The sequence below is a fragment of the Mixophyes fleayi genome, chromosome 2 (assembly GCF_038048845.1).
Source record: "Mixophyes fleayi isolate aMixFle1 chromosome 2, aMixFle1.hap1, whole genome shotgun sequence".
Classification (NCBI taxonomy): domain Eukaryota; kingdom Metazoa; phylum Chordata; class Amphibia; order Anura; family Limnodynastidae; genus Mixophyes; species Mixophyes fleayi.
In genome coordinates, this window is record NC_134403.1 from 93,281,959 (window position 1) to 93,308,825 (window position 26,867).

Here is a 26,867-nt window from a genome sequence, read left to right on the forward strand (position 1 = left end):
GTGCGACTAATATAGCTATAGCGCTAATGAATGAAGTACTGTTAGGGGAATGGGTCAATATGCAAACAGCCAATCAGAAGTGGTTAGACAATGCTGCTGTCATCATCATCATCATCATCACCACATATCTTTACAGCAGGCCTCCAGTATCCGCAAAAGATATGTCTCCTAAAAAGCATATCTTTCCAGGTGTAAGGGGCCACAAGTCTAAAACATGCACAAATGTAGATACAGACACATCTTGGTTCACATGGGCAGTATAGAAGTGCATATATTTATGCAACAAAAATTGACATACGCCCAACTCTAAATGAGGAACTATATGAAGTAGTCTAGGTATTAAGTCATGTTTCACTGTTATAACTCTTTTTCAAAATGTTATATTTGTGTCCATATATATGAGAAAATACACCTCTGCTATGAAATCTGAGAGTATTAGAAGTTAGAAGCCAGTCTACTGCCAATATAAAAGAACGTTGTTGCAGATTGGGCATATGGAATTATTAGTTGACTTGTAATATATCAAAGTAGTCATGCATTTCTTATTACTTATAATACATGAGTACTATTTATTTTTTTTAAACTCAAACTTTTTAGTATTCCCTTTTAACATGTAACATTCCATCATGTTATTTAGTTGTTTTGTTAAACATACCTTTTTAATGTAATAATGTGTTCTCTTTCTGAAAATGTTATATTTGTGTCCATATATATGGGATAATGCACCCCTGCTATGAAATATGAGAATATTAGATGTTATAAATGAGTTCTGGGCCAGTATAAAATAATGAGGTTGCAGGTTGAGAGCATGGAATTATTAGTAGACTTGTAATATCCAGATATTTTAAAATTGATTGCTCAAAGATGTATCAGTGAATTTGCTGTAAAATATATTGTTATCATGTCAGAGTTACACTGTATCCGGAAAGTATTCACAACACCTTCACTTTTTCCACATTTTGTTATGTTACAGCCATATTCCAAAATGGAATAAATTCCTTTTTAGCCTCAAAATTCTACACACAATACCCCATAATGACAACGTGAAAAAAGTTTTTGGGGGAGATTTTTGCAAATTTAATAAAAATAGAAAACTAAGAAATCACATGTACATAAGTATTCACAGCCTTTGCTCAATATTTTGTTGTTTCACCTTTCCGGATGCCCTGTATACAGATAAGGATATTTTCACAATTCACACTACTCATGTATTATGAGTATTCATGTATTATATATATCATGTATTACCTGCCATGGTATTGTGTCCTTTCTATACTGAGTATAAATAGTATATGTTATGTTATACAGTTTCCTGCTTCACCAAGAGCTGAATACACTCTTCTCTTCTAGCTACAGAGATAGCTGTACTTCACTTCACCTGTATTATCACCAAAGAGCTGCACAGAGATTCGGGGGCTAAATTAGATAACCCAGATACACAATCTTTTCATCTATACCCAATTTAAGTAGGTTTCTGTATAATAAGGTCTGACTGAATATGCATATTTTATTGTAAACTGTCTTTTTCGCTATAGCCTAAGTCAAATATTTCTCTTTTTTCCGTTATTTCATTGTCATGATATTCAGATGATAATTTATTTGCCCATGAGGACTTCATGTAGAAATGATGACAAGTGCATTAGTGTTCATTGCAAGGCCTGTAATTGTGGAGGGCAGGAAGGGTATTTTCTCTGGACCCCGCCTATATTTTACCACCTGACTCTCAAGGAGTAGCACTGAGAGCTGTAGTTGTAACCAGAGCCGTAACGAGGGTGGTGCGGGCGGTGCCGTCGCCCAGGGCGCAAGGCCAAGGGGGCGCAGCAGCCCTTAAGTTCCGCTTAAGGGCTGAAGAGAGAGAGAAAGACTAACTTACAAGAGCTTGGTGCTTCTGCCCGCAGTGGAACGCATGTGCCTTCCACTGACAGGAAGTTCGGCATTTGGAAGGCAAGTTTGCGTTCCAAATGCCGAACTTCTGCACCAGCACCAAGCTCTTACAAGTAAGTCAGTTATAAGTCTCTCTCTCTCTCTCTCTCTCTTTTAACTGACTTAAACCACCTGTGACTTCACTATACAGAAACACTGCACGGTGGCTTAGTGGTTAGCACTTCTCGCCCCACAGCACTGGGGTCATGAGTTCGATTCCCGACCATAGCCTTATCTGTGTGGAGTTTGTATGTTCTCCCTGTGTTTGCGTGGGTTTCCTCCGGGTGCTCCAGTTTCCTCCCACACTCCAAAAACATACTAATAGGTAAATTACCTGCTATCAAATTGACCTTAGTCTCTCTCTCTTTCTGAGTGTGTGTATGTTAGGGAATTTAGATTGTAAGCTCCAATGGGGCAGAGACTTATGTGAGTGAGTTCTCTCAACAGCGCTGCAGAATTAGTGGCACTATATAAATAAATGGTGATGATGATGATACTGTCCTTCCTCTCCATAGGCTCTCCATACTAGCACCAATATGGATGGACTAACCACTATAGAAAAAGAGGAAAATGTTTTGAGGTTTTACAGAGGTTTCCCACATTTGGACAAACTTCCTCTTAATTAAACCACCCCATGGAGCTATTGGGGGGTTCATTACCTGAAGCTCAGAGCCAGTCACAATGCATAATTTCCACTCCATAAAAATAACATTAATTCTGCATGAGCTCAGGTCTCATACTACTCTTTTAATAGGACCCATTTTGTGCCCCAATGTTGAACTTCTGTCAAGAAGCACATTTCTAAGCATACTCACCGACATACATCTCCTCACTTATCTCAAAATATCTTTCTTCCACTCTCATCACAACCTCCCATTCCCAGTTATAGGACTTTTTCGGGCTGCACCCACTTTGTGGAATTCCCTCCCTCGCACAATAAGACTTTCCTCTAGTCTTCAAACCTTCAAGCGTTCTCTGAAAACCCACCTCCTCAGACAAGCTTATGATATTCCTCAACCAGCATCTTAATCTCCCTAGGTTACCCTATTACCACCCTAACACAAGACAACAACCCTTTGACCAACATTACTATGTGACTGATCACACAGCCCACTCAATACTTTTACCTTTGCATTCTAGCTGGTCCAATGTGCAATATGATGTAGCACATACCCTTGTGTTTCAAACTCCCATTGTCCTATAGATTGTAAGCTTGCGAGCAGGGCCCTCTAACCTCTCTGTCTGTATGTATTACCCAGTATTGTTTTATTAATGTTTGTTCCCAATTGTAAATTGCTACGGAATTTGCTGGCGCTATATAAATAAATAAATGATGATGATGATGATACTCCGAGCAATATAAACTGACACTTAATAAAAACTTTTCTAATGTTCCTTCTGTACTATAATTAATTTCAATCATAAAGGAAGCAAAGCTGGTGAAAAGTTTCAGAGAAAAATGGAAACACTTACTTAAATGAAAAGAATGGTTCCAAAATAGTAGGAGGTTGGACTGCTGCACAGTGCATCTCTCCGCACACCTCAGTGCACCTCTAGTTTGCACAGACATCTCCTGAGAGCAGATGCAGACGTAGAGTAGGTGAACACCTTCATGTGCCATGGACAGACCATAGAAATGCAGCAGGGCAAACAAAGCCAAGGCGTTTGTCGGTGCACATTAAGTGAGGGCATGAATTTATTACCCAGTTTTTGCATTTTTGGTATATATAAATGTGATGGATTTTATGTACAGTTCTAACAAAAGTGGGTCTTGCTTTTAACTATAATACCCTCTAACAAACTGCTATATATATGTATTTATCAGGCGCCATCATTTGGGCAAGGCAACCAGATGGATTTACTGGGGCCCAAGTCTCCTGGAGGCCCCCATGTCTTGTAGACCCCAATTAATTTTCGCATGCATCACGGAGTGGGTAACTATTGCCACATCATGCATATATTTGTATGCTTGCCGGAACTTCCACCACTGTGCTCACTTATATATATACAGTCCAGAGAGAGAGGGAAGGGTTACCTGGCACAAAACTAATGGAGTATTGGACCTGTAGTCACCTGAACCACAAGGGAAAATCAGTGTCAGTGTATTTACAATGCCAGTTTCCCAGTCATGTCAGTATGCCCCAGTTTTGTCAATGTGTCAGTTTGTCTCCTAGGGCTAGATTTATTAAACTGCAGGTTTGAAAAAGTGGAGATTTTGTCTATAGCAACCAATCACATTCTAGCAGTCATTTATTTAGTACATTCTGCAAAATGACAGCTAGAATCTGATTGGTTGCTATAGACAACATCTCCACTTTTTCAAACCGGCAGTTTAGTAAATATACCCCCTAGACTTGTCAATGTTTATTTCTTGTCAGTGTGTCTTCCAGTCTAGTTGGTGTATCCCAGTCACTGTCCTGTCAGTATCACCAGCACATACAGGACCTCATTTAAAGTCGGACGCAAAGTCTGTTTAAGACGTGTAGGAGTGGGAGTGTGCCGCAGCTTGGTAGGGTATTACGAGTGGCAAGCAACCCCAGTTACATCCCACTCTAAATACCCTATCGAGCTGCGAGCAGTTCCTGCAGATAGCTAACGCTTGCGCCCACCTAATTCCTGCCGCACAGCTTTAGCCCTGTTTTCACATGTGTTGCGTCTGCGCCTCACTGCGACTAGGATGTATTTACATGGTCACTCCTTCACAATTCCGCGTTCCTCCCATTCTCTAGTAGTGAGTCGCAAGCTGTCGCAAGTGTTAATTGCGTCCAAGATGCAGGCGGATTTGGTGCTTTCTGCACATGCGTGGTAGTGTTTTTTTGTTGGATGCACCTAAAACAGACTTTGCGTCCGACTCTAAATGAGGTCCACAGTGTTGATCTTTGAATAGACAGAACAGCAGGTCACCACCAAGCATGACATGGTGAGTTTTACTTGTCAATTGTGGGTACATTTTATTTAAGAACTAATATTGACTGTGATGGGAAATGTTTAAGTTTACCTCTAGCGGTGGTAGAGGATATTATTTATTCGCGGATTGTATTTATTTGGTGAGATGTTTCTATATGTTGGATATAATTTATAATATTTGCTCTAAGGGCTCAAACACACTAGGTAAGCCTAAAACAAGAGTTTTTGACCTGTGGCACAGTCAACTAGAACACCTGTTTTTTGTTTTTGTTTTTTTTTAGATATGTGGTCTCTGTCTCTCATGTATCTTCCATATTGGATGTTCTAGTTTGGTGCTTTCAGAGATTCAGTGAGTACATGTTTATTTTATAGACTTATGATCTCTATGTTAACAGGTGAGCACAGCTTACTTCACCCCCAGTACAGTTCTATCAGGGGAGGGCTGGCAAATTTTGGCCTGGGGGGCAGACTCGAATCAGCATTCTAATTTAATGGGGAAAAATGCAGGCGGCCCAGTGACCCAGCCCAAGGAAGCCAACTTAGGGACCGGCCCCAGGAGGATGGGGGTTGGGGGGCAAATGCCCCCCTGCCCCCCAGCCCAGCCTGCCCCTGAGTTCTATTGTATAACCTTGAAGAGCCTGGATTTGCTCTATGTAAATTGAACATTAATGCTATTTTTTTTAGTAGTAAATAGTGAGTGAAGTTTTTTTGTTCTGCATTTACAGTATTAAGATCCTTCCTTCGTCTTTGCTCTGGTCCCATTTTGCCAAAAAACATCCATTTATTTACCTAAATTTTGCTCCATAAATGCTCTCAATTATATTTGCTTTTCTAATGTTTGCAGACAGACCAGAATTTGAGTAATTAATTAGTGGGAATCTAAGAAAAGGGGGTTGCAGAAAATGCTCCAGGAATATATAGTAGAATGTAGGATAATATAGGAACGAGGTAGCAGAACAGTTTAGTAAGAATACAAAAAAAGCAACTATACCTTACCCAAAATATTTTCATGACGCAGCAAAACTGTGTTGTAGATTTCAGTTTCTCTAAACCACGATTGTTCGTCACGAGAAGAAAAAATCTTAACAGCCACATTTTCCCCCTGCCACATGCCTCTCCATACTTCACCGTATCGCCCTTTACCTAAAAATAAATAAATAATCTGCTACAATCAGACCCTGGGAAGATGAACCAGCTTTCAAATACTTTCTAAATGACAGCATTGTATGCTATTGTAACTTTGATTGCAAAATAATCATCAGACGATTAGTTCAAAGGCACATTATAGTTCAAGTATGGAATGTTACATTTATCATCAAAATGTACTTGTTATTTTTACTTTTCCATATTGATACAAAATCCAGACTTTACTCTAGGATTTAATATGGCAGCTTCAAGTGCATGGTCAGGGGTGCTAATAATTGGTCAACTGATTGGTCCAGGAAGTGTTACTTCCTTCTCAGAGTTGAAGGAAAAAACCTTTTCCTATCTAAATCAAAGTACCTTACTTATCTCCAAATTAGACATTTTCTGGTGAAGGGTACGTGGGCTTAACCTTATCCTTGCATATTGGGGTCTTACTCCAATTGAGACATTACGTGTTTCGGAGACCCACACAAAACACGTTTCAACATTCTACAAGTTGCTGTTTGGAAATCTTTTCCTCGACTTACCCAAATCTACCAAACCTTGAGAGATGGACCTAAAGAAATCAATAACTGAGAAGCAGTGGACCAAAATCTTTCAAGCTATTCACAGCAGTTCTTACATTGGAAGCTCAATTCAAAGTCTAAGCTTAGTGGTACCACTATCTGAGCCAAATGTTTCTCTAGGCCCAATCCACATATGGTGAACCCGTCCTGTAACAGTGCCCTATTGGAAAAATAATATAAAAATGGCAGAGGTGGTCATAGGAAGCAAGGTGCCTAGGTGTTCAGAGTTCTGGCTGCTAAGTTTATCTACTATACCAATCTCCAAATATAAAAAAAAAATTGTTAATACATTAGTGAAATGCTGCAATGACAGTTCTGACCACACCCTGGAAAAAAATCCTCTAACCTTCCCCGAGGGAGTGGTTCCATAGATTGGGTTACTGCCTGAACATTGATAACGTTACAATGTCTGTAGGGAACCGTTACCAGGAATTTGTTAGTTTACGGTGTAGGTGGCTTGATTTCACAGGCTCTTATCATTTTAAATCACTTAACTAATTCTACGGATATAAGGTCATAGTTACACAAAACCTTTTACTAGGCTTAGACAGTTAAGCTGGGAACTCTTTTCAATAGGCACATCTGGGGGTAAATGTATCAAGCTGAGAGTTTTCCTGCGGGTTTGAAAAGTGGAGATGTTGCCTGTAGCAACCAATCAGATTTTAGCTGTCATTTTGTAGAATATACTAAATAAATAATAGCTAGAATCTGATTGGTTTTTCAAACCCGCTGGAAAACTCTCAACTTGATACATTTACCCCCTGGACTTGAAATCCTAAAGTCAGAGGTGAGACTGCTTTTACCTCAGAAGATATCTCCGTGGTATCGGCTTATATGCTTTGGCTATATTTTTTTGATGTTGCATCTCCTCCAGGCCATGAAACCCCAATCAAACACCCACCCCCTCTCTCCCTGTTGTCGCTCTTTCCTTTGGTTACATCTACCCTCCTCACTGTTATTAAAACCAAATGAGAGGTTCTTTTACATGTTTATCTCTCACTGCCTGGAGTGATAGATATGTGATTAGGTCTATTTTTGTGGCTTAATGCTTGAAATTATCATTATGAATTATTTGACTTCTAAGGGGCAGATTTACTCAAACTTCTAAAAGGGAAAGTGGAGGTGTTGCCTATAGCAACCAATCAGGTTCTAGCTATAACATATCTAGTACATTCTAGAAAATGATTGGTTGATATGGGCAACACCTCCACTTTTCTTTTTTAGGAGTTTTAGTAAATCTACCCCCTTCTATTTTGATATGGCAATGTCATTGTATCATCTTTTTTGCCCAATAAAATAAGATTATAAAAACAAATCAAAATTGGATACAGTTATATCGCTAAAAAATATATTACTTATCGCAGAAACAAAATCAGGTAAGGGCTACTAAAATAGTGCATGGGCTGCATAAGAAAGTCATTATCAAGAAAGACTTAAAGAGGTAACATGTGCAGCTTAGAGGATAGAAGGAACATATGTGGTATTATAGAAACATTTAAAATTTTAAATCAATCAAAGTATTACAGTATTTTTAAGTCTTTCTAGAACAACCAACACCTTACCTACACATTTCAAAAGTGTAACTTGACGAGCCACAGTCCTCTGCACAAGGAATGGAAGCCCAGAGCCACTACCAGTTGTACAATAGTCATCTAGAAGATCCTGCCAAAATTAAAGCAAATTAGTTAGTATGATGTACACATTACCATACCAGAAACTTAGACTTTTGCATGCATTTATTGTTACATAGTGTTGGGAAACATCAGCAGCTCCAGAGATGGTCCCTCACTTTTAGTTACCTTCATATTTAAAGCTGGTAGTTGTCCATGATCCAGTGATTGTGAGGCCCAATGCCAAAGCTATGCTACAACTACACAGCTCACCCAAAAGAGATCAAGGACAGTGTCAAGTAGCTCTAGCATAATTTTGCCAGATGGTTACCAGTTAACCAGCAACAGATCCTGAGTGACTGTCTTTAACTGCAAGTAAATTCAGCTTTCTTCTCCACTAGAAACCGCTTTGCCAAAACTTTGCGCTAGAAGCTGACTAATAACACAATTCATGGTTCAATTTTAAAAAATATGTACGTGCTTTGGTGCAGCTAATGGACTCCAGGCGCAATGAAAAATCTGACCCCAGAACATAGAACATGTGGAAACATCAGCATCGCCTGATAATTACAGTACTGGAACAATCCTAGTCATTATTATCATCACCATTTATTTATATATCACCACTGATTCCGCAGCGCTGTACAGAGAACTCATTCACATCAGTCCCTGCCCCATTGGAGCTTACAGTCTAAATTCCCTAACATACATACATACACACACACACACAGACACAGAGAGAGAGACTAGGGTCTATTTTGATAGGAGCCAATTAACCTACTAGTATGTTTTTGGAGTGTGGGAGGAAACCAGAGCACCCGGAGGAAACCCACGCAAACACGGGGAGAACATACAAACTCCACACAGATAAGTCCATGGTCCCATGACCCTAGCGCTGTGAGGCAGAAGTGATAACCACTAAGCCACCGTGCTGCCCATCCTGACTTTGCATGGAGATGCTGTGCTGTGAAAGCACCCTATAACTGCTAAACACATCTTGAGCCCATGTAGCATATTGGAGTTGCGGCAGGTTCCCAGAATACCTGGGCCCTGGACAGGTTGGTACCACTGCTACCTCTGTTGCTATGACGCTGTTACATTTTTATGACTGTAGAGGTGCAGGATTGGGTCTTGAAAATCTTATATGATAATCCATTTTATTGGGTTTTTAGCTGTTGCTGTTGAAACATGAATGGGGAACAGCATTAGCTCCAAACACTTTGTGGTAGGAGGGTTTTCCAAAGAAATACTTTGGTTTTAATCGTTTTTATGGAACAATTTAAAGAAAATCCCTATTAATGGTGCTCTGTCTCTACAAGTGAAAACAGTAGCAGCAGCTGAAGGGAGAAGGTCCACTCTCAAATTTACCCAATAATTCACTCAATCAGCTGTTATCTGCTATTATCACTTAAAAGAAAATTAGTGGTTACTCTAATAATATAGATGCAAATATATAAACTCCAGTAGATAACTCATAATAGTTGGTTTAATATTCAAATAATGTGTTTTTTATTAGATAATAAAATTGTGAATATAAATAAATATATAAAAACAATTTCATATTTAATATAATTCATATATGAAATTGATGCTTCTTCACTCGACAACACTATAATTTAAATTCTCTTATTGTCGGAGGGATAATAGTGCAGTTAATATATGGCCAGTCGAGACTGTTGTTTCAGACTTCTCTATGGAAACTCAGTCTAGGCATCACCCAAGTCCTGAAAACCACTGTGACTGTACTCTCTGTATCATCGTCATATGGAATAGTATGGATTCTATTAGCAGGCACCTGTATTGAAAAAATGGTACTTTCCTCTGGAGCCATTTTTAAATTTATGCCATTTTTTTATTTATTTTCCAGAGACCAGACAATTTTAATTGCGTAACCAGCATTACTATTCCAACTCAGCTTTTTAGCTTAATTCTTCTGTTAGTACAGCAGCTTGGACATAGAACTGCTTATATGGAACAATTGTCTGCTGGCTAGGAAGAAAATCTTTCTACATCTCTCTTCTTGCTGATACTACATTGAGGGGCAATGGGCTCATCTAAGTTGAGCTTGGACTTTTTCTGCTTTCGGGGGATCAGGAATATTGGATGTCCTCCATTAACAAGATTGCATTTGTGAGTATTATTGTCTATTATCAGAACTGTTATTATACTGTTTGAAGTACTACAGACTGCCAGTGTCGCTGAAGATCTTTAGTTACTACAGCTGTCTGAAATTACCATTACTAGAGACTTTGTACTGTGCTCATTAATCAGTTGCTAGCTGTGTTTCCTCTGTATCTGATCATCAGTTATTCTGGGTATTTTGAAAATAAATTCACAGTTGTTTGAACGTCTCTCCTGCCTCGATCTTGCCTTGAATTACCTAACATAACCATTTTATTTTCAGCAATAATAATAACAAGCATAGCTTATTTTAAGTATTTTTATCCATGTTTTGTACCATTTTGTGTGTAATTCATAGTTGACGCTTTTTATTGGGGATAGTTTGTGTCAACTGCATCAGCAGTACTTTTGACAAAATAACAAACTGGTTACTAAAGACTTCATGTATTTACTCATTATACTGTTTGTAACTTTTTTAAGATTGTAAAATTTCTACTATTGTATGTTTATACTGATAATGAATTGCTCAAATCTATTTCATATCAACACTAATGTTATATGGTTTGAGACACTCAAAGAAAGAAATGGGGACCAAAGGATAATATCCTTTAATTGATATCCTGTATATCAGTGTATTGTAATAAGATGGAGATCTCATGTCTTTAAGGCCTATAATTATGGATTTTTGATTCCCGCTATACCACACTTGATGATTAGATTCCTAACTTTATGTTATGATTAAAAGAATACTACATTTTGGTGTGGACATACTGGGTGGAGGAAAGTTATTACATATGGCTGTTTCATTAATTATATGTACAATCCTGATAAAGGTTGTACATTTATACTCTGTCATTTCTGCAAGGGGAGATATATGTACAGGACTGGTCGCTCAATGGGCAAGATTGGGCCGTCGGTTGATATTGGAAATCCCTTACTAAGTATTTACTATGATGCGCTTAATCTTTTCAATGTCTGGGGTTAGTTCTGGGATGTTGATTCTCACATTTTCCTGCAACTTACGATTCTCTTACTAAATTAGACCTTGCACTCATATTGCGTTGACTGATAACCTTGTTCATAAAGGTGAAATAAAACCTAATTGCATATCCAACCCTTCCCCCCTCTACTTGCTATTGACTTATCCGTGCCTCATGGTGATATATTTTAGAAATGTCATCTGGTCACCACTTATGGAGGCAGGTTGTAAATTAGTTGCACATTGGGAGACATATTTCTCTTTAAATGCACAGACAGTGAGGCCACCCATACTGTGGAACATTTTGAAGGTCAGTCTAAGGAACACCCTTATCACTAGAATGGGAGGACTAGTGTAACTATCCTGGATCTAATGGATGATCAGGGCAAAAAAAATCTCTTAACATCAGAAATAGGCAGTGTTTTTTATATAACTATTACAATAAGCTGTACACTTCAGGACCAGTACTCCTTAGAAGTTTTGCTTACATATTTGAATGGGATTGTGTTGCTTTCATAATCTCCTGACAATAGAGCTTTTCTTGATGCTTCTAATACCTTGAAGAAATAGACCTGGCAATCACATTCTTTCAAAATGGTAAGGCCTCAGGACTGGATGAATTATCTATTAAAATTCATACAAAACACATTTACAATTGATGCACAATGTGGATGATGAGGTAGTCATGGTATCCCTAGATGCGGCCAAGGCCTTTAGTTCTGTGGAATGGATGTACCTTTGGTAAGTAATACGTTGCTTTGGCATGGGCCCTATATTTATTGTGTGGGTTATTTTACAATATTCTGCTCTCACTGCAAGGCTGTATGTAAACGGGTTTGTCTGAGGCAACTTCAGTGAAGACTACTGTCCACTGCACTATTTGCCCTGGCTAATGAACACTTAGCCTGTATGACCTGGCCATTCTGTGGTTAGTGGTAGGGGACCACCATCACCCTTTATGCGAATAATATGTTATTCTTTCTGGCAGATCTATATTAATCTGAGTGCTGGGTGTTCTCTGTTACACTTTTGGTCCTTTCTTGACATGACTGCATCCCCAAATACATCATGCCCATATCCAGGACCCCTGCAGTTCTGCTGTATTCACCCCTGCCTTGACTAATTAACTGTAGTTCTCCGATATCCTGGAGAACTTCAAATGCATGCCACAAGCAGTGCAAATGTATCACGTGTACTGTTGTGTTGTCAAGTCCTTGAGGACAGGCTGTTATGAAGACATATGGAACAACAGCAGGAACTCTGAGGGTGACATATACAGCCTCCATGGTTTATGTTAGCTAAGATGGGAAGCTATCCCATACCATACTCCATTATTAAATAATCTAATCTTGTGAGCAAATGCCCCATTGCCCATTTATTAAAATGGCTACTGCAGCAGTAATAATATATGAATTCACCATTTGTGTGTTTTAGTTATACAGGTATTATTTTCAGTGATGCTCTATCCTCGCATTGTGGTATGTGGAAATTGCTTTATATGCTTGATCATATCTAAAAAACATTGTGTATACAGAGTCAAATAAATATTCAGTGGAAATATTCTAAGAAAAGACAGCAGCTTACTGTACTTGTAGCAACATACTGCCCTAAATTGATTAAAACCACATTCAGATAACATACTTCTACATAGCATTATCCTTACCATCTTTCAAATGACTCACCCCTAAAGTGCTGTCACCAACAGTTGATGCATTAACAATGTCTGCATTTCCAAAGTCAATCAGTCTAGCCAAGGACTTTTTCCGGCTGCTTTGCTTCAATTTCCAGAACAAGAATGTAAGGGGTATTAGGAGGATCAGAAACAGAACTATCGGGAGGACGGTCACTAGCACAAGGCTTGTCACAACCGGTTCCTTATCTTCTAAGGAAAAAAAATCAATTTGCAATTAAAAATGAAAATGCTTTGTTACTACACAAATGTAAATGTAATACTGAGATAATTGTTGTAAATAATTATAAATATAAGTAAACATTGGTACAGTATTTATTGCATTTGTCACTACTAGTGTGTTTGCATATAAGTCAAGCCAAATAAAGTGTGCTTGGAATGTGCAAAAGGCATCCCACTGTTAGTGTAGTGTCCTACAACATGAGTACCCAATTGAAGAGACCACAATACAAGAAAACCCCATAACTGATATCTATAAATATGGTACATAGAAATAAAACAGATAGGGCCTGATTCACCAAGGAATGAAAGACAAACATATTGTGTGTTTTTCTGCAAAAACGCACACACTATATGGACAAAAGTATTTGGACGCTTCACCATTACACCATTACACCAACAGGGACTGTAATGACATTGTATTCAAATACATATACTTTAATATGGAGTTGGTCCCCCTTTTGCAGCGATAACAGCTTCCACTCTTCTTGGGAGACTTTCCACAAGATGTTGAAGTGTTTCTGTGGGAATATGTGCCCATGTCACTCACCGGACTGTGAGCGCCATTTCTCCTGTGTTCAGGAACCGTGGCCGTCCGCCATCCTGAGGGTCTGCGCATGTGCAGCCCTTATGAAACCTTCAGTACCTGTTGCTTTTAATTGATTGGATAATCAGGCAACCCTCCTTATTTAAACCACCTGTGATCATTACCTGGTTGCCTGATCTTGGAGTCTCATTCCCCATGAGCCTCTGAAGGTGTTCCTGTGTTTCCTCGTGTATTCAGCTCCAGCTGATTCCTGTCTACTACGATTGTGGTTTCCAGACCACTTCAACTCTCCTGTGTTCATCGTGTCTGCACTCAGCTGATTCCTATCGGCTACTGCTGCCGGATTCCAGTCCGCCTCTACTCTCCTGTGTTCAGTGTGTCTGCTCTCCGCTGCCTCCGTTACTACTGCCGGGTTCCAGACCGTCTCAACTCTCCTGTGTTCATCGTGTCAACTCTCCACTGATTCCTATCTGCTACTGCTGCCGGATTCCAGACCGTCGCTACTCTCCTGTGTTCAGCGTGTCTCCCCTCCGCTGCCTTCAATACTACTGCCGGATTCCAGACCGCCTCTACTCTCCTGTGTTCATCATGTTTCCAGTTTTACTTACTACTGCTTCCTGTGTATTGCTCCGTTGATTACCGGTTACCTTCCGTGCGCTGCACCAACCTGATTACCGCTTCCATCCTCCAGTGGTCTCTCCTCCTGCTGGCGTTCAGCCGTTCAGGTATCCCTGCACGTCTCCTTGACAGCGTGCTCTCCTGAACCGCGGTATGCATACTTTCCATTGACTTTGCTATTGTATTGCATATCTGTCTGGACTGTGTTGTGTTCATCTCCGGAGTCTTCTATCTACTGAAGCTATTGTTACTATTGACTTTGTTTCCTATTACCTGGATCGCTATAGTGACTTTGTATACTTCAAGCAGCGCTTGTCAGTTATTATTGTATTGTGGATATCATCGTGGGATCAAGTTCCGTGTGCCCCGTGTATCCTCTGCATTACATTTATCTCCTCGTGCCCCTCCTCACATATATATAGCAGTGGTACAACTTGCTGATGCAGACCACTGACTCCTGTTTCCCATTGGCACCAGTTTCAAGTATCCTCTCACATAGCAGTGGTACAACTTGCTGTACGCAGACCACTGACTTCCCCGTTACCTACTTGCACCTGGAATCCATTCCTTCACTATAGACAGTGGTACAACTTGCTATACGCAGACCACTGACTCTCACTACCTCCTCTCTACTCCTGGACATTCCTCCTCACTATAGCAGTGGTACAACTTGCTGTACGCAGACCACTGACTCTCCTCACATTTCCTTGTCCATCTGGTTCCTCGTGTACATACATCTAAGTCATTACCAGTTGCTGCTAGTCATAGACTTTCCTTGAGCATTCTCTCATCATCTGCTGATTCTCCTGTTCAGTTGTCACCCTGCTACCAGAGGACCATAGTACCAGCTATATTACTCTGGTAAGAACATCATCTGGTGATATCCTGGGCAAAGACTCCTAGTTCCCGTGACAGCCCATTCATTCTGTAGAGCATTTATGAGGTCTGACACTGATGTTGGACGAGAAGGCCTGGCTCGCAATCTCCATTCTAGTTCATCCCAAAGGTGTTCTATGGGGTTGAAGTCAGGCCTCTGTGCGGGCCAGTCAAGTTCTTCCACACCGAACTCATCATACCATGTCTTTGTAGTCCTTGCTTTGTACACTGGGGCACAGTCATGTTGGAATAGAAAAGGGCCTTCCCCAAACTGTTGCCCCAAGCTTGGAAGTATAGCATTGTCCAAGATGACTCAATATGCTGAAGCATTCAGATTGCCCTTCATTGAGATAAGGGGCCAAGCCTAAACCCTAAAACAACCCCATATCATCCCTCCTCCACCAGTCTTCACAGTTGGCATAATGCAGTCAGGCAGGTAACGTTCTCCCAGCATCCGCCAAATGCAGACTCGTCCATGTGACTGTCAAATAGAGAGGTGTGATTCGTCACTCCACAGAACACGTTTCCACTGCTCCACAGTCCTGTGCTTTACACCACTCCATCCTATGCTTGGCATTGGTCTTGGTGATGTGAGGCTTGCATAGAGCTGCTCGGCCATGGAAACCCATTCCATTAAGCATGTTGGAGCTATCAAGCCAATCAGAAGCAAGTATAAAAAACCTGCCTTTTTCCTGGTATTCTTGACCAAACCGCAAGCGGTTTAGCTGTTTTCAATCCGCAACACATCGCCAGACATTCTACATCGCAGGCTCAAACCCTATAGTAAATGCAGAGGTTTGAAGCACTAAAACGTTGGCGATGTGTGGCAGTTTAAAACCACTGCCAAACATGATTTTTAGTAAATTTACCCCAAAGGGGCGGAATCAATTGTCAGCGATGTTCCTAAGAACATTGCAGACGCACTTTTTTACCATTACTACGGTAAAAAGTAACACTAATATTTGCTCAAACCTTTATGGATGCGAGCAAAAATGAGCATTACTTCTATTTAAAAAAAAATCTGTGCGAGGTGTCTCAAGGTGTTCTGAAGTCACCTCACTTGGATATATTTACAATTGAATTGCCCTCTAAATGTTAACTATGATTTGTAATAGCTAAAATGCGTATAACTACAGTACATTTTCCAATTTATACTGAACAAACAGATGTATATGTCGTTTTGTAACAAAGACACTTTGTCAAATACACATCTAACAACATTCACTAATTGTACTAAAATTTTAATTTCTGTTGTCTATGTAACAACATTAAAGACTTGTGTCGAACACCCTTAACCTCAATAAAGTAACTCCCCAAAGTGCACTTTATCATCATGTGTATAAACTACAGAGGTCAGCATGGTATGTGATAAGAGATGTTACTTTACCAATGATGAACAAGGTGATGTTTGCATTGCAGAAATCTGAGTAACAGCAATTGATGCGAGTGTTCTCTGTCCTTCCGCTGCAGTGTTCGATTAGTTGGCTATTAAAACAGCCTTGGACTCTGTGGATATCTCTCAAGTTAGTCAGTCGTTCCTCTGTCACAAAGCATGTCCTTCCAACACAGGTTTTTCCCCAGCAGCCATTTCCTTCACAGGTACAGTTGTAATAGTTGACATCTGTAGATAAATTAATTGCATGCTTTCAGATTCTTAGCATTTTTTTCCCTTGGATTTATGAATATTATTTTTGCAAACAACTTACTAAGTATTTCTGTCCTGACCCTAAATACTTATTACGTTATTTTGACTCAAATACTTAAAAAAGGGGAATGCTCTGTAATTATTTTGGAGGGGTGCTGCCTTGAAAAAATTATGGAGACTCTAAGGGTGCCGCGAACTGAAACATTTTGGAAACCACTGGGTTATGCTACTGTCTGAAGGAAGTGTTTATTCCAGTCAAATCTGCTTTATTTAAAGTTATTTGCAAGGGACATAGAGAGAAATAATTTGTTACAAGAATTTGTCTATATTGTCTATGCATCAGAAGTTTGATTCTATATTGAAACTGCCTAAAATGATTGCTGATGAGAAACTTGTAAGTTGTTTAACTCTACAGTTGCTGGGAGAGATCGATTACTGATTGCATCTTATACAAGTAAATAAACTTCATGTGTCCAGCTGAAACTTCACTTTAACCTGTGGATTACAATTTACCCTTGTGGGTTCTGTCTATTGTAAAGTGACCCTAACCTACAGTCATTTCTGCCAAAGCATATAACCTGAACAAGCCGGATTAATCCTTGTTGGATCTCTACTGACTTTGTGTTATAAGTGGTGGTTGTGCGAAAGGGGCAACCGTGTTATAACAAGGGTCGTGCGAGAGGTGCGACCGTCCAGGGCGCAACGCTGAATGGGGGCGCAGTTTATGAATATTTGAAGTTCATTTGGTAAAAATGAGGGCTACAGGGCTGGCAGTTTTCCTTCTCGACCTAGGCACTAACATAACTCTGAAGTGGTGTCTAATTGCACTAACAGTCTATCGTGATTGATTTGTCTACATAATCTGCTGCAGCAGCATTTAGTGTAATGGTCTAATTAACTCGTTAGCAACCGGTTGTCTTACAAAGTATTTATTCAGTGAAACTCATTTTACTGCTGCACACTGCCTAAATTTATAGTGAGATATATTTATTCGGGTAGTAGTCATCATACCAAAGCTGATACTTCCGACAATCGGTATAACAACAAAATAAAGCAGATTTCAATAATCATGATATAGAGGAAATGGAGACTTACTATAAATAAGACAGACCACATGTACAACAGAGGCAGATAAGTAGCGATAGTGTAGAAAGAAGAAATACCATGATACCAGCAATATGCAATGTTATTTAACATATCACAAAATAAATGACATTTTAGGAATCTATCAGCAATATGCAAATATAAATCATCCTCATCTATTTATTTATATAGCGCCAGTAATTCCGCAGCGCTGTACAAAGAACTCTAAATCACCACAACACATAGGTCACTGAATAAATGGGTGGGGTACGTTATAACAATGCTAATAATTAAGACAGTTGTTATAGTGACAAAATAAAGCCGATTACAATAATAATGATATAGAGGAAATGCAGACTTACTATAAATAAGACAGACCACATGTGCGACAAACCTGCTCCACGGCTCCTATACATTCTGAGAGCAGCAAATGCCGGCAGTTGGATTTGATGTCACTTACAATGCAGAGAGTGACATTTCTGGGTTTTACAGTGGCAATGCCAGGACCCGCCGCCTGGATAAAGTAATCTAAGGGTTAGGATTAGGGTTAGGAGTAGGGTTAGGGTTACCATTAGGGTTAGGATTAGGGTTATGCTCCTGGCATTGCCACTTTAAAACACCAAGGGGCATATTCAATTCCGATCCCGATCACGCCGGAACGGGCCGCGAACTTAATCCACGGTATGGGCTGCGTACGAAAATCCGCGTTATTGTGGTACCGTATTACCGGCAGTAGTGCGCATTTTCAGAATTAAATATGCCCCCAATAGTTAAATAGTTCCAATGGTTCTCATTCCTATCCCAATTTCCTCCACTATAAATTCATCCTTTCATCTTACAGCACTGCCCTTTCAATTGCCAAACAAACAATCTTCAAATCTTTACTATCCACCCAGTCTTCTAACTCATGTCGACTCATTGCCACCGTCAACTCACTTCTCTGCCCACCTGCACCTCCTCCTTTTTCCTCCCTCACTGCCCATGATTTTGCCACCTATTTCAAAGACAAAATTTACACCATTTGACAAGATATTTCCTCATACCAAATTCCACTCATTCCAGTCACTCTACCCACCTTTACCTACACTCCCCAATCCACCCTTAATTCATTCTCCCCAGTAACTAAAGACGAAGTCTGTGCACTTATCTCATCATCTCACACTACAACCTGTCCACTCGACCCTATTCCCTCCCAACTACTCCGCTCTCTCTCCTCCACTGCCTGCCCACCTCTACTCACCTATTCAACCTGTCTCTCTCCACTGGCACATTTCCATCCAACATGCGCTCATCTCACCTATTCTAAAGAAACCATTTTTCGAACCAGCCTCTCTCTCCAACTACCGCCCTATTTCTCTCCTCCCCTTTGCCTCCAAACTACTTAAGCGATTAGTGTACAAATGCTTGTCTCACTTTCTCTCCTCTCATTCCATTCTCTACTCTGCAATCAGGCTTCCGTCCCCAACATTCCACTGAAACTGCTCTCACAAAAATGACCAATGATCTACTTACAGCAAAATCTAATGGTAATTTCTCCATACTCATTCTCCTAGACCTCTCTGCTGCTTTTGATACTGTTGATCACCCTCTTCTCTTACACACCCTTCACTCCATTGGCCTTCGTGACACAGTCCTTTCCTGGTTCACTTCCTACATATCGAACCGCTGCTTTAGTGTTTCTACCTCTGCAAGCATCCCCCCCTCCATACTCACTATCTGTTGGGGTCCCACAAAGCTCTGTTCTTGGCCCTTTACTTTTTTCTAATCTATATCTCTTCCCCTGACCTCTTTCCTTCTATACTATCTTGTGTAACCAACTGTCATTCTGCTATCTCTACATGGATGTCCCAACGCTACCTAAAGCTCAACATGTCCAAAACAGAACTTATTGTCTTCCCTCCTGCCAGAGTCACCACCTGCCCTCAAATCTCCATCACTGTCAATAACACCACACATTTCCTCAGTCTCCCAAGCCTGCTGTCTTGGTGTCACACTTGACTCCGCCCTCTGCTTTATTCCGAACATCCAGACTCTCTCTCAGTCCTGTCAACTCCACCTTAAAAACATTGCCCTTTTCTTACTCAACCCATGCTACCAAAACTCTTATCCATTCTCTCATCATCTCCTGTCTTGACTACTGCAACCTCCTGCTATCTGGCATTCCTGACACCCATATATTCACACTTCAATCTATCCTAAATGCTGCTGCAAGACTGAGCTTCCTCTCTCACCGCTCCACATCTGCTGCAAATCTTTGCAAATCCTTACACTGGCTCCCTGTGTCCTCCAGAATCAAATTCTTATTAATCACCCTTACCTACAATACCCTCAACAACAACACCCCTGCATACATCTCAAGTCTCATATCAAAATATTCTCCATCCTGCCCTCTTAGATCTACTTCTGACCTGCGCTTTGTCTCATCTCTGATAACCACCTCTCACTCCTGCCTACAAGACTTCTCCCGTGCTGCTCCCCACTTATGGAATTTCCTACCACGCTCACTCAGACTTTCCCACAGCCTTCAAATTTTTAGATGCTCTTTGAAAACCCATTTGACATTATCCTCGATTACACTATTCACACTAATGCACCCTCACAACTATCCCAGTCTCCTCTCTGAGCCACACTCGCTCCTCTTGTTTCAGCTGTGCCCTCTTCCCTTTAGAATATAAGCTCTCTAATGAGCAGGGTCCTCCATACCCTTTGTATTCATGTCTTCATTCATATTGTCTGCCTTGTCTGTTCTTGTTTTACGTATGTCCTGTTTTGTGTATGTCCTTGTTTTCCCTACTGTACGGTGCTGCGGAGCACTGTGGCGCCTTACAAATCTATGATAATACTAATAATAATAAAAAAATTCTGATAGATTTCTAAAATGTTATTTCTTTTGTGACATGTTGAATAACATTGCACATTGATGGTATCATGGTATCTCTTCCCTATTTTATTTTTTTCCGTAAATGTGACTATCACCCATTTCAGCAGCAGGATCTGCAAGATGCAAATCTCCCTCATCAGAATGATTGAATAACTGATGTGTTAGAGTGCAAGATTTTAATCACTTCTATGTAGAGACTTTAAAAGAGTTATCTGCTCCTTGCATGTTAATATTGTTCACATTTTTGTCTGTTCTATACTTCTCACCAAACTAATTTGCCAAAAATGTACAATTTTATTACAAAGAAAACATATTCTTCATTTATATAGCAATATATTTATGTTGTTTAATGTATTTATTTATTACTCACTTTCTTAAAGCTTATTATATGATTTGTCTTTAAAGAAGAAAAGCATTTTTGAATGAACAAACAATTTATAAAAGAGAAGGGCACAAACTTATTGTTTGTAGGGGGGGCAGAAATGCAAGCACTGGTCCTGCATATTGGTAATTGTTTCTGGTTTACTTCCCGGGGGGGCATCAAAATGTCAGATTAAGAGACTGCTTTTCACTACTCAATTGGTGAGTGAGTGCCGCCTGCTTCTACTATTTATCTGCACAGTTACATGCAAAAAAAAGAGCAAATTTGCACCTTGGCAAAACCAATTTTCACTGTGGGTGGTACAGACAGATTTAGAGTTAGCAGGGGGCGTGTCTTTACTAAACACTGAATTGCAGTGTAAAAATAAAGCTGTCCAGTATTGATGTGCTACATGCAAAATCAGCCACTATTTTGCCTTCATGCAAAAAAAAAATCCACAAAAAATATTTGTATTGCATCATGGTTTGTCCAGGAGCAAATATGCTCCTTTTCTGATTTGCTCCCAACTCAAAGCGAGATCTAGTCTATATTATATGCAATGCTTACTATGTAAGAAAAATTGATACAAAGATACTTTTTTGGTTCTTCAATTTAGAATCAAACTAAATACTACAATGTATGCAATATATTATGGTTTTAAAATTATCTTGCAAGTGAATCACAAGAAGAATAGAAAAAGGTTCATAGCGATGTAAAAGGAATTAGAATATAAAGTCATGCGAATACATTATCTGTTTTATGTACATGTAATCCACTTACTAGTTGCAGATGTAACAATTGCCAGGGAAAGTACCCAAATGTTTTTTTGCAGCATTTTTTCAGGGAGACGTATGAACTAGCTCAACCCGTGGTCAAGAGATCTTCTTCTGGATGCAAAAAAAAAATAACACACAAATATTTTTTGTCTGTTAATATTCATTTTAGCAGTCAAAACAGAATAAATCATTTCAACAATTTGCACAAAGCTTAGGTGGTTGATTGTTGTGCACGAAAATAAAGGCTTTCATCATGTACAGCAAACCTTGCCAACTTTTCCTCAATTTAATCATTTTGCAGAACCATTGCATTCACATAGAGACACTTATTTGTTTAATTGCACCCTTAATGAAAATTTAAATTTGTGTTTTTCTTCAGAAAGGAAGTCATTAAAAAATAGTGTTTCATAATTGTACCTTCTGTTCCCTGCTGCAAAAACAACTGTTGTCTGCTGCCTTGTTTTCTGGCTCTCTACAGTCCTTATCCCACTCATTCTGGGTTTGGTCCACTAAACAAGGCACAAAACACACACAGCAGGTGTGCGGTAACTGTCAGTACTTCTTGTGAATAATGTACTGGGGTTAGAAAGCCTCACCGGAAAACCTAGTTATAGGAGCACACTGTTGAGCTGAAGTTTAAAAATGACATGTAGAAGATGTATTTTATTATATTAATATATAACAAGTTGAATATATGAATTTTATATAGAGGACCATTTGACATCAGTCTTGTAACATCAGTTTTACAACAACTTCCATTCACTACTCTGTGCTTATTTGGGACCCCTCCTCATCCACTATTTAGGGGCGTTCTAGCTTAGCGTGGGCGCACACTACAGAAATTTTTCCCCGTGCGATATCCTTAACGATTGTACCAACGACTGAATGTCCCGATCAGCATGCAGATTCATGTGTACACACTATACTCGTTTTACATGATTTACTTTCAGATCTGTGCTCTTCATCTGTCATAACCATCGGCTGAAAAGATTGTGACTCTAGAAACTCTATCAAGATCTGCCTACACTACTGGTCATGAATGCATACTCACTGAAGAACTTTACCGACATTGTTCTATCGTTTATAGAGAGTTTTAGTCCCTTTACAAAATCAAATGAAAAGATACAATGTGCTTTGGAACGATAAAACATGATCATGGGAGTACACACTAATGTAATATCAGACATAACAGTCGTTTATCGTGTGATTAGCACGATAAACGGGTAAAAAAGGCTGTAGTCTGTATCCAGTCTTAGGCTAGGTACACACTGCAAGAAAATTCTCTTGATGCGATAGTTTCAACAATTTTAGCAACGACAAAAAAAAAAAGTCCCAATCAGCATGCTGATTACTGTGTGCACACTATAACAATTTTATAATGGTATGTGCTCTTCATCTGTCATTTGATTTGACTCTTGTCAGCAAGGGAGCGGAGCTGTTCGAGGTACATCAGTGTGTCTGAGTGCTGCTGTGTCTGTGCTGTCAGGGGGTCTGTGCTGTCAGGGGGTCTGTGCTGCCAGGGGGTCTGTGCTGCCAGGGGGTCTGTGCTGTCAGGGGGTCTGTGCTGCCAGGGGGTCTGTGCTATCAGGGGGTCTGTGCTGTCAGGGGGTTTGTGCTGTCAGGGGGTTTGTGCTATCAGGGGGTCTGTGCTGTCAGGGGGTCTGTGCTGTCAGTGTTCGGGTGACGGCTGTGTTGTCAGTGTATTAGATGATACAAGATGCTGCAAACAGAAGAATGACACTGATCTGTTTAAGTACTGTGTTGTCATCAGTATTTATGTACAGTAAGGACTATGAAGTGCTACTGAGGGAAGCTCTAGAAGGGGTTAAGTCCTAACTCTGGTCCCTCAGGAAATCAGCTTGTAACTTGAGTCTCTCTCAGGTAGGAACAGTGCATACAGGGAGGTAACAGCTGCAGGGAGATGACAGTAGACACATATTGAAACGAGACCTGTCACACTGAGATCCACTATTCATTATCATCATCTATTTATATAGCACCACTAATTCTGCAGCGCTGTACAGAGAACTCACTCACATCAGTCCCTGCCCCATTTGAGCTTACAGTCTAAGATCGGCACTTTGGGACGACTTTAGATTATCGTGTAGGTATACTCACTCACATGATATCTGACCAAACGATCAGATGCCGGCTGATTTGCCCGATTATTGGATGAAAATTCTCCAGTGTGTACTTAGCCTTAGTTGGTGAACATGTTATATTATATTTTCATGTAGTGAAACTGTCACTGGAAATCTGTTTATGTACTTAAATTATATTTGATTGCTTGCTTGGCTTGCTTTGTACTTTGAATTAAAGCTCAACTATCGCGTCTGGGTTACATAGTTCCACATCTTGCGATACTTTCTCCCTCAAGTTTCTATGCCAATCAGTGGTCAAACTGGAAATTTAGAAGTGGCAGTATGATGGAAAATGTAATGGCAATGTAAGTGAAAGGAATTTTATAGTTTTACAGTCAAATCAGTAGGAGAAGTGGCGGTATACACCCTCACTTTCATATATCCATATGAAACATCAATAAGCTGAGCCATGATCAAAGCTTATACTCTGCAAAAACAACAATTCACTGAGGTCTCTTGCATCTATGTTGGCAGTCTGACTCAAATGCACATTCTAGTGAGACTTTTTTATTTCATTAACATTTCACTAACCTGCCATCTAACTCTCTCCTCACTTTTGTATCTCCTCTATATTCTATCTCCATTACTTTCCTATCGGGTGAGTGGCACATTACATGTATAAAACAAGAATAACAGGTAATAAATTATTTACTTCTTACATATATTAGATAGATAGAAAGATAGATAGATGTGACACTTAACTTATATTATTAAACACTTGCATATTAAATTACCTTGCATTTTAATGTATTATACCTATAATAAATAAACTAAGAAAGTAAACTGTGGATGGGTGTTAGAGACAAAATGCCACCTCTCTTTCTCACCTGATGTACTTAAATAGAACTTAATTTTAAAAGTAAATAAAGGGCAATTCAGCTGTATATGACACTGTCAGATTGGGAAAGAGCTCTTCTTGAGATGTGAGGTGTCCTATCTAGATAGCTGCAGCTATCATCATTTATTTATATAGTGCCACTAATTCCGCAACGCTGTACAGAGAACTCATTCACATCAGTCCCTGTCCCATTGGAGCTTACAATCTAAGTTTCCTAACATAGACACACACACAGAGACTAGGGTCAATTTTAATAGCAGCCAATTAACCTACCAGTATGTTTTTGGAGTGTGGGAGAAAACCAGAGCACCCAGAGGAAATCCACGCAAACACAGGGAGAACATAAAAGCTACACACAGATAAGATCATGGTCAGGAATCGAACTCATTACCCCAGTGCTGTGAAGCAGAAGTGCTAACCACTAAGCCACTGTGCTATGAACAAATCCTCACTGTCAAAAGTCCCAAATGATACTCACAATGAGAAGTTAGAAGAACAGATTAAAACGATTTATTTTCTTCTGTGAGCAAAAGATCGGTCCTGCTGTCATCCTAGGGAACCAACATCAGAAAGCCTCCATCCCCTTTCCTTAATTATTTACTTTCAAGACAATGAGTCTCCATTTGGGCAGTAGGCTGAATAAACTGGGAGGAAGTTAAACTTCCCCTTTTAAGAGCTTCGCCTACGAAACTTGCTCGGATCTTGGTTTCATTTCCAGTGTTGTCTCCTTGTAGCCAGGGACGCGCCATGTAACCTTTATCCCTGGCACCAGCCACTAGATGTGGCAACACTGATTGAAATATCATGTCAACATCACAAGTGTCCTTTGACAGCATTTTGCATTGATTTGTTTTAATTGAATAATAAAGTGACCAATACAATAAGTAACAAATAACTTTGTAGATTACAAAAACAAATGGGTGTCTCAACTAGGACACCCCCTTGTCCAGTTGTTTCCAAAGCAGTCACAGATTTGTGATGCACCACTGATATATTCCTATAATCAGAGCTGTACCAGCATCTATGCCTCAGTTTTATCATCCACAATCAGGAGAGCCATATTCTTCACACATCAATCAACAGAAAATACAGAGGTTTCAAACTGTCATGATACTGTCCAACATGTATGACACACTGTCATCGGCTGGAGTCCCAGTCTGTCAGACATGTAGTATATATGCTTAGTCTGCCGGGGCTCTTTATCACCTCCATCTACAGACAAACATAACAGCTCCAGTCTGCACAAATGCCACGAGGAAGCCACAAAATATGTACTGTAGTATTTGCTCAATGAAAAAAAAACGCCAAGAATGTAAGTGCAGACATACACACCCTGTTTTCATCAAAACATTTTGCTAAAATAAAAGAACGGTGCTGCCTCTGGATTCTTAAATGAATAATTTCTAAGTATTGTTTAAAGCATTAGGGAAAAAAAATACATGTCCAAGGCTTCCTGGCATTGAAATGAGGCACCCGGCTGTCTCTGGGGAAGCAAGTTCAGGAATCAAGATTGTTTAGATTTTGGCAGTGATGGAGGATCGTAGTCACGCACTCTGAACTACTCTTGATTTTCAGCAGGAGCAGGGAGATATTTTTTTTAACTCAGTCATTTCATGTCTCATAAGTTTTTGAACAACTACTAAAAAGAAAACTTACAGCAACATTACCGGTTCATAAGAGTATCATAGAGTAGCCGATGAGCACTTTAGAAAGAATAGTATGAAACAAATGACTTCCTATCCATAAAAAGAACGTGTGCAGCTTACACACACGACTACATGATGTATTGATCAGCCTAACCCTGGATCAGTCGTTTCCCATGCATGCATTTAAGTCACTGTAATCTCAGTGTTCAAAGAAGAACTGATTAAAAACAGAGATACAGTCAAATGACTTAAGAGCAGTAATATTTGTGTTATTCCCACAATCCTGGCTGAGTT

General features: G+C 39.8%; 1 protein-coding gene across 5 annotated transcripts in view; it reads right to left on the reverse strand.

The window, feature by feature from the left end:
* ACVRL1 (activin A receptor like type 1) overlaps positions 1–26,867 on the reverse strand; it is a 50,366-nt gene that overhangs the window by 14,000 nt on the left and 9,499 nt on the right. Inside the window, exons 1-6 of one of the 5 annotated variants that reach the window (XM_075199689.1) lie at positions 25,406–25,537; positions 21,953–22,056; positions 16,590–16,823; positions 12,935–13,134; positions 8,105–8,204; positions 5,827–5,973 (exon numbers count right to left, since the gene is read on the reverse strand). In XM_075199689.1, coding sequence (XP_075055790.1) covers positions 5,827–5,973; positions 8,105–8,204; positions 12,935–13,134; positions 16,590–16,823; positions 21,953–22,007 — 736 coding nt within the window. In that variant the 5' untranslated portion in view covers positions 22,008–22,056; positions 25,406–25,537. Of the gene's footprint in view, positions 1–5,826; positions 5,974–8,104; positions 8,205–12,934; positions 13,135–16,589; positions 16,824–21,952; positions 22,060–25,405; positions 25,538–26,867 lie in introns of those variants that run through there. The other 4 variants (XM_075199687.1, XM_075199688.1, XM_075199690.1 and 1 more) reach the window with 4 other exon arrangements.